The sequence below is a fragment of the Volvox carteri genome (assembly GCF_000143455.1).
Source record: "Volvox carteri f. nagariensis unplaced genomic scaffold VOLCAscaffold_19, whole genome shotgun sequence".
Lineage (NCBI taxonomy): Eukaryota > Viridiplantae > Chlorophyta > Chlorophyceae > Chlamydomonadales > Volvocaceae > Volvox > Volvox carteri.
The window spans coordinates 1,321,878-1,330,888 of record NW_003307562.1 but is presented as its reverse complement, the minus strand read 5'-3'; the positions used below and the strand labels follow the sequence as shown (position 1 = coordinate 1,330,888).

General features: G+C 53.9%; 2 protein-coding genes across 2 annotated transcripts in view; one reads left to right on the top strand and one right to left on the bottom strand.

Annotated features, from left to right (window-relative positions):
- Window positions 1-1,908: 1,908 nt before the first annotated feature.
- On the top strand, window positions 1,909-3,883 carry VOLCADRAFT_104795 (uncharacterized protein; the record flags this gene model as incomplete). The annotated part of the gene is made up of 4 exons (XM_002950619.1): window positions 1,909-2,199; window positions 2,271-2,390; window positions 2,817-2,987; window positions 3,803-3,883. Exons 1-4 carry the CDS (start codon window positions 1,993-1,995, stop codon window positions 3,881-3,883), a joined length of 579 nt encoding a protein of 192 aa, XP_002950665.1. The 5' UTR covers window positions 1,909-1,992.
- Window positions 3,884-6,832: 2,949 nt separating this feature from the next.
- The window catches only part of VOLCADRAFT_104794 (uncharacterized protein), a gene marked incomplete at its 5' end in the record, with an annotated part of 28,312 nt that continues 26,133 nt past the window's right edge, over window positions 6,833-9,011 (bottom strand). Inside the window, 2 exons of the mRNA XM_002950509.1 lie at window positions 6,833-8,355; window positions 8,450-8,558. Coding sequence (XP_002950555.1) covers window positions 8,318-8,355; window positions 8,450-8,558 — 147 coding nt within the window. The 3' untranslated portion in view covers window positions 6,833-8,317. The remainder of the gene's footprint in view (window positions 8,356-8,449; window positions 8,559-9,011) is intronic.

The window sequence follows — 9,011 nt, the reverse complement described above, 5'->3', positions numbered from 1 at the left end:
CTTCCTCCCCCTATTTTTTCGACATCCCCCTCTCGCCCCTTCCCTCCCCCCATACCCCGCTGAGTCCGTTCCTACCCCCTTCTTTTCCCCCTCGTTCCCTACCCTCAACCCCACCCTGCATATGTACGGCACGGCATACACATCGCAAAACACGTCTTCTTTCCGCCCGTCTCCCCCCCCCCAAACCGCCGTCATGCCGTCATATACTTCATACGATGCCTCTAATGGTACGGCACTTCTACGGCAGCAATGACCCAGATTCTTCCTACACAACGATGGAGATTGAGACGCTAAGCACAAGTACGAGGCACAACGCGCAAAATAAAAATACCGATGAGTTGCTGGCAAATTTTCTCACGTAAAAATATCGATGAATTGCTGCTGTCACTCCTGCTCTTTGGACTCTAATTAACGGCAGTTGCTGTTTTTAGACGTAAGAGCAGTTGTCTAAGTAACCTTCGTGTGTGTTTCAAGCCCCTGCTTCCCCCCTCATCCCCCCCTTTACCCCATTCCCCTCCCCCCATACCCCGCTCCCTCGCCTCTTTTCACGGACACCACCTCCGCCACCACCTCCTCCCCGGGGAGCGCCCTCTCCACCAGCACCACGAAACCCGTGGGGGGCAGCAGGCACACGCCCTGCACGGCCGGACAGACCGTTGGCGTTTAGCGGTTAGCTGTTGGCGGTTAACTGCATGTCTAGCTTGTAAAAGTGGTGTCGTTTGGTGGAGCTCTTTGGGAGCTCTTTGGCGTGTGCCAGGATTGGGTTCGTTGAGTTGCGGGGAAGGGGGGAAATTAAACTTCGTACGTTTCCACGCACGTATGCGCATATACACATCCATTCGTACATGGGAAAACACACATACGTACAGACATCCCACATCTGTACTAGAAAGACAGGCAGCAAGAACATCGTCGTCTTCCTTCTGTCGGAACTGCAATCAATCTGCAGGCGAGGAGAAATGTTGCAAATCCAACCCTCGCAAGCACTCCGCCTCCCTACCTTCCCGCAGACACAAACACACACACACATACATACATACACATTCACCTCTTACCCCTGACAATACAGGGCTGGCGCCATCGCCAATGTTTAACCTCACCCACCTTGCCCTCCAAAGCCAGTCTGGCACACGATAGCTCCAGTCGTTGACCCACATGAACCGGGGAGTTCGGGGGAGGCCCGCGAGGTGGTGGCGGCGGCGGCAGCGGCGGCGGCGCTGACCGTGGCGCTGTGCCGTTGGCTTGCCGCCGCTGGGTTTTCAGGTGAGACGCTCTGGGCTGAGGCGTCCGAGGCGACGGAGTTTGAGAATGGGATGTGGGTGTTGGAGCTGACGGCGCAGCGTCACGGGGCTTGGTTTTCACGCGGCGTTGACCGTCGGGGGAGCGTTTGCCGCCGGCGCCGGCGCCTTTCGGGGGATCTCGGGTGACCGCATTAGCCGGCGGCAAACGCCGCGCCGGTGCTGCTGGAAACGAAGATGTGAAAACAGGACCCAGGACGGATTTGGAGTATGTAGAGCGCGCGGTAGTTGCAAAAGGTCGAGGCATGGCGTACGATGCGGCGGACCTGAGCAGGCCGCCTGGAAAGATAATCGTGCGGTGCACCCCGGAGATTGACTTAATACTGTTGATGAAATTATATTCTTATCCTACAAAATTGTGCTTTTCCTGGTTGCAGCTCGTGCCGTTCCTGCCCGAGACGGCTGCCAGGTCAGAGAGTCAAAGAAAACGCACGGGCTCTTGCCTCAGCAGTGCGACGCTTGCCTAATTTTAGCGAGCAAAAGGCAGTTGTACTGTCGTCCGGGGGCGGACTTGCTCGTCGGGAATTCGCGTACGACACAACTGTTATACTAACGCACTGAACGCCCCGTAGAAACTCTTGCCCCGATGTCCATCGACACGGTGGTTATGCTTTGTAAAGTATACCTGTCTTAGAGCGACGTTTGCTTTTTTGGAGGCAGCAGCTGCGACACCCGACGCAAGGATCTTTTCACGATGCTTAACATGAACTTCCCCCTAAATGGGGGCCCGTCGGTGCCTCCCGCATTCCAAGGTCAGCGGGCATCATATGTCGCGCTCGCATCCATTACGACGCTCGGTCTAGCGCTTTTATCATCCATCTGGGCGTCTGACGTCTCTGGAAGCACTGCGGTGATGGGGCTCTTTGCCATTTATCTTGCCTCCAGCGAGCTCCTTCTTCTGGTGTGTTTGAGACGCACCCGCGACGCTATAGCCCAGTGTCGCATTTTCCAACTTTTGTTTTCATCATGCAGTACGCCATCTTCAGCCCTTCTTCAGTAATCATCGACATCATTCGTCTTTCCGTCAGTACACGCGGGGTGCATGGGCGGGGGTGGCTTATCTTCTTCACTGTTTGCGAAATGCTTGCCAAGGTGCGGAAAGCAAGTCGCTAACCATGTAAGGCAAAGAACCTTGTTCAACGTGTTTTGGGGAATATTAAGATCATGCCATGTTCCTGTTGGATGGGTCCAGAATGTTAGGGTTTCTTTTTTCGACTCCTTAGCTAGGAAGTCCCGAGCAGCATTAATTTGCCCACCACACTGTACCCATATTTTGCTTTGCTAGGAAAGAGTTTCTCACTCGGCAACGACGTGCATTTGGACCCGCATGCCCCTGGCAGCCAACCGAGGTCTCCGCGGAAGTTTGAAAACGCCTCCACTAAAGAGCGCTTTACTTCTCCCATACCTGCTAGACCTCTTCCAAATAATTTTTACTCCCCAAAAGTGTATATCATCGAACTCCTCCCAATCGCAAATTCCCTTAACTCCCCAACCATCAAACCCAACTGATCTCCGCAGTTGGTTGGCGGCGCGCTAGCGTGGTCTCTGCATCGCTCCGCTTCTCAAGGAGAGGTGCCGTACCAGCCGGTCACCCAGACCAACGCTGGTGGTAGCAGCGGCTCCGGGGGGCCAGGCGCCTATGCCCGGATGCCAGCCAGCGATCCCTTCGCCGCATATCAGCCACCGCAGGTAGCTTAGATATGTCTGGGTGCTCGCCGGGGCTACCAGCTCTACTTCGGCTGGTAGAAACCCCCCAATGTCATTGTTGGGGGGAGGGAAAATGTCTCTTGGGTTCTTTTTTGATCGTTGGTTCTTAACATCTTGCGTATATTTTTCACCAAAGACATTCCAGAGATGTATCTTTTTCTGTGAGAGGTATTCTACTCCCTGACAGAAAATAAAAAAAATTCGTTCGGATTGGGGCGAGGGTCCAGCCCGCTTCTTTACCGTGTGGCACGTCTTCGGCACTCGGTCTCCGGTTTTGTATTTTATTATCCAAATCTGCAATGAAGCATGCCCGCTGCCTAGGGGCTCCTGGCGCACCCACGCTCTACATTTTTGCTCGCATGCTGCGAAGAACCCCCTGGTGTGACAAGCGCTCTCAATCATTATTGTTGTCATCTTTTTTCTCCCTCCTTCCATTATCCGTCATTATCTCTCGTATCTGCTTCATTCGCCAGTGGTTCGTCTTATCCCCCATCTCACTATTTGTTCAAGAATTATGCACAAATTGTCGCATGGCATACCGCTATTGCGGCGGCCGAAATTCATTTTGTGGAACGCCACAACAATACCACGTGTGTAATGTACACACACAACGCACACACATTGTCCGTCTCTCTCCCTCCTCTCTACATCACCGCGAAGATTCCTCCTCCACAAATCGCAACTGACACATAAGTCACTTCTAGTTCCTATTTTTGGCGTATCCGCCTATCCTTGGCATCACCTTCACTCGTTCGTGGTTTGTCTTCCCTCCCTCCCTCCCTCCCTAACACCCACAGCCCGACAGTCTGAACCCACCCCTGTCCTCCACCTACCAGCCATTCCCGTCCAGTCAGCCGGCGGGGGTCACACACGCCTGAGGGAGGAGGCAGCCCTCCCGCAGTAACGCCGTCAGGCAGACGACCTGCGTAGCCGCAGTGGCAGCTGTAGCCGCCAAGCCTTCTCGCACTCAACCCCTCTCACCCCTTTTACCTTGGCGGCTTTCTTGCCCCAATATATTACCCACTCGCAAAGCCTCCTTCCCTTCTCCTTCTCCTCCTCCTTGGTCTTCTTCTCCAACACCTCCTACTTTCCACGGGGCGGCGGACTGTGTACTGCGGCACACTGGGCTGTAGACCTGGGCTGCTACGGCCACGCCACAGCCCGTCACAGCGGCGGCTGCCGTTGCCATGCCCTTCTCTCCCGCAATTGCGGCTGAGATGACGGCGGAAGATGGCCGTTGGGAAGGGCTCCTCCCGTCATCATGGGTGGTGCAATATGGCCAACACGATGACGCATGGAGCGGAGGGGTAGAGGAGCTAAGGGGGGCCATGGACCAATGACCAATCGAGCTGTGCGGGGATATGACTATAATCCTTAGGGAAGCGTGAGCGGTGCATGCGCATGTGTGTGTGTGTGTGTTGTGCGGGGTAGGGAAGGGGAGTTGTGGCGCTGTGGCGCTGCTGCCTATTGAAGCTTTTAGATTGTGAGGAACGGGCAGAGAAGGGAATAAGCTGCTGTGGTGATGGGGACTGTGGCTGTCTGCAGGGTTCTGCAAGGCTCTGCAGCTGTGGTTGTGGGGATGGTGGTGGTGATTGGCGGCCGCGGCTGAAAGGTTACGAGGCCCCACGTTTTGCCGTTAACGTTTCTGAATGGCTGATAATCTGTGGCTGGCTGCTGTGCCTAACCGGGCTGGTGGTGTTGGAGGGGAACTCTTGTCATTACGTGTTGTTGCCCCGCAGACACGGCCGTGCGCGGTGGAGTGCGTCCTCGCCCTCATGCAAGCATAGCCCATGGCTGCGGTCTGCGTCCGCACTCCCGTACACCTGGCTACTGCTGCCGCTGCTGCTGGTGATGGTGCATCCTGATGCTGCTTTGTGCGGGTGTGGAGGGATCTTGAGACGGAGAGCTGCATTGCACCGTACGACACCGCACAGCTGTTTGCAACAGCACCGCCACGATGTGGCTGGTGGTTGGTGACGGGCGGAGGAGGAGGTGAACCCCGGGGTTGGTTTAGGTGGATGGATAGATGGATGGATGGATGGATGGATAGACGTGTGTTGGGTTGAGAATCGGTGATAGGTGGCGGGAGTAAGGGGGGCCGTGAGCGGTTGGGTAGGCCGCTTGGATGTGTTGAAGAGATTCTCTTTTGCGCAGTCAAATGATTGGTGGGCCAGGAGGTATCCGGCCAATGTGTGGCAGTAACCATACCGGCACAAGGAAATGCAGCATTAGCAGCAACAGTTGCAACAGAAGCGACTATGGTAACAGCAGCATTTGATAAGAGCTAGGAAGCATTTGATAAAGCAATTAAGGCAAAGGTTGGAGGGCTTGAAGGGAAAGCTTTTCAGAGCCCAATGCTAACAAACCTCTTTGTGGCATGAGGTCATACAGCATGCCGTCAGACAGGCGAAAAGGCAAACACACACACATAACGAAATGCCAGCGTTTCAGAGGCTTGTCAGAACCGCAACGGCCTCTGTGTGACTGCTGCTGCAGTTGTAATTGGCTGCTGCGGCGTCGCAAGCACACTGCCGGCCCCCCGACACGGGAGGGCCTATCTAGAAGGGGCAAAACGGATCGAGGGGTAATTGGGGAGGGGTGGTGGTGAAGGACTGAGGTTAATGTGGGCACCCCATGCGTCGTTGGATTGGGTAGCAGGCTTGTTTGTACGTATGTTGTTACAGGGTGGTATAGCTTCACCAGCAGCCCCCTTTCCCGAGGCAGTTCCCTGCTCTCCCCTGCGAGAGGGGCACCCTATTCCATTCACCCCATCCGACTTCAGAATGTATACGTTGGGTTCAGCAACTCACCATTCGCATCCAACCAAATCTACCGGATCAACGGCGTCACAACTTTGTTCATGATTTGCTCGCAAGTTGATACAGTTACGTCCTGGACCGTCCATAACTTAGGGGAGGCCACCTCCACGTTCGTCATCTCTCATATACCAGAAGGTCGACAGGCGGATTTGAACCCGGGACATCCGGGGGCAGACGTCAGGCCTTAACTTCTGCCAGCCACCTGCCTGTTTGCATGTCTGTATCTATGGATGTATGTCTCCTGTCGGCGTACAGGTGCTCTTGTTCGACGGTTCCAGCTTCTTAAACATGCAGCGGCGAGGGCGAGGTTGTGGAGGCGGCAACACTAGCATGCCAGGGCTGGGCCCGGAGGAGATGGTGAGGACTTGACGGTTTTCGTTGGTTAAAAGAAAATGATGTTTGCTATCGGCATGAGGTCGGCTTTTAAGGAGTGTAAGTACATGGATGCAGACAACAGCTTCGAAAGGGAAGACTTTTTTGGGAAAGAGGTGATGCACAGGGGGAGTCACGTGATTGGTTATACCAGCTTAGGGTTGCCAAAATGACTCCAAACCCCGCAGTGCCCCAGCAATCCGTGCTTCCTTATGGATGATCAGCCCGGCGCACGAAACAGGCAAAAGGTGCTGAAGGAAAGCACGGGTGCGACATGACCTGCAACAAAGGTCGTCCAAGCTGTAATGTCAAATGCCGTTTCCATTCCATTGCGCTGTGTTGATTCCTGAATTTTGATACCTGGCTGCCGTCGCGTTCAGGTGGCAAACACTCATTTCCGCAAAGCACGCATCCCACCCGCGACAAAAATAATTAATACAAATATGTAGAAGCTTCCCTTTGGAACATTTTGCAACTTTTGGCGCTGACATCTTGAGAGGGGTCCGAGGGCGGTCTCACCCCCTAACATAGCACACGATCTAACGCAGTACAATGGTACGACAGACAAGTACAACGGTCGTACAACGTTATGTATGTATATTAAGAAACCACAGCACAAGATACCTGCATGCTAGGCCTAAATGTCGCGTTACATTGGAGTCGACGGGCAATGGGATTGCACATAAGCAGCGGTTTGAAATTTACTCCACCTTTCAGTGTCCCTTCCACCATTTCGCTTTGCATTAAACAAAGTGAATCAACCAGTCGGCAGTCGGATGGCAATCAAAGTGAACCGCAGCTAAATGATAATTTGTCTTCCTGTCAAAAAAGACAACTTTTAGGAGGCTAACCGCTCTGAACATCGCATACATAACACTGCACCCAGCGGTGGCCACCCCGCCCGTCCTTGCATCAGACGAGGGAGGTGGAAGAGGAGGGAAACGCCTGGCTTACAAAAGATTGTTGCCGAGGCATATTTGGGATATCGACCTAGATTAGAAAAGAACTGAAAACCTCGGCACATGACGCAACATGACATAACACAGCCGCCACAAAACAGGAATACAAATGATGGTGCCGAGAGAATTGTAATGAAATTATTGCCCATGTGTTCTGTTTGTTTGTTTTCACCCTTAATTCCTTTTATTACTTCTCTTCTCGCAACTAACCAGGCAACACTGCACAGGGCCGTCCTGCATTGATTGGCTCCATATGCTCAAATTCGAAACCAGCCGGATTTGCCGGATATATGATACACACAGCCGCAAAGCAAGCAAACAAATGCCTGACAGAAAACTAAATAAACGGCAAATTTTTTCAACCCTTTCGTAAAGAAAAAAGGAAAAGCGCGAACGTGCAGCTCCTCGATGATGAAGTTACACACGCACACAGTCTAAAAGCCGACGAGACTCGCGGGTTGCTTGACGAGATGTACAGCATGCTGCATTTTGTATGCGACAAGAATTGGAAACAGGAAGCCCTTAAAAATTCACAACGCACAACGCGCACCGCCCATACCGGAATCCACACAACCCCCTAAAACCCTAATAACTCAACGTGTGTTTTTATGTCATGTCGCGGAATGACATTTCAAACTTGCAGCCCAACATGCTCCGGCACATGATGACCGACAGCCAGCCGGTCACCGGGCGACCCCGGGCAGGTGCTCAGCGGATGTATCATCACCTTTCTGCATCTTACCACCTGCCTGCGCCACAATCACTTATTTCGGCATGCCCCTTTTTTCTTGCAGGTTCTCGCTGCTTTTACTTTACAACTCACCCGCTAGGGCGCGACGGGCGTACCTGGTGTTGTAATGCGCACACATATCATTGCGCCCTTGCTTCCTGACAATTGCAGACCAACATACATACATACATGCTGACATGCTAACATGCATGCATACATACATACAAGCCACGCAGCCTGATCGACCATTCTTCCATTAACACCAGTTACCACACATGCCGCACATACACACATGCCGCACATACACACATACACACACTCGATACATACTTACATACCCCTCCACATGCGGCCTCTTATTACCGGCACGCGGTTGCGAACTTCGTGGATGCGGTGCCCCAACAGGCAACTAGACACACCACCCGGGCGCCGTCACTGCCTGAAGGGGAGGACCACATCCCGACCGCGCGCTGTGGCGACAGCAGTAGCACCAGCGCCCGTGGCGACAGCGGCGCTAAACCCAAGCAGGCCCTTCCTGCCAGGCGGCCTTACATCACGCCTCACCCGCTGCCGCCGCCATCTCACCCACCACGCTGCCGTACTCAGTGCCGGCTGTCGTACCGTGGCCGACCTCCGTCCCAGCACCGATCACGTCGGGGGCCGCATGCAACGCCTGCGATAACAACCAACCGAAAAGAGTCAGTACGACACAATACGACACGATACGACACAATAGCACAGATTAACGGGGCAGAGCGCTACCAGCAATCGGGTGGTCGGTCTAACCCAGCTGAAACTGTAACCCAGCCATTCAAGCCATAGCGCAGTGCAGTTAAAAAACAGTAAAAACGCGCCGCAACACAACGTGGTTCACAATGCGTAACGGGGCGAGTGTACCTGTCCTCCCATTCCCCAAATCCCGAACAAGCCGACCCTGCCGGCTCCCAAGCCGCCAGCACCCAACCCTCCCCCTTTGGGTATTTCCTCTGTCCGAACTTCGCAAGTCACAAGTTCCGATTTCGCTTTGACCGCCTCCTAACCCCCTTTTTCTCCCCCTTTTCCTCCCCCCGATCCCTCCCCTTTCCCCCCCCAGTTCCTGTCCCCCCCATCTTGTCCCCTCCCTTCT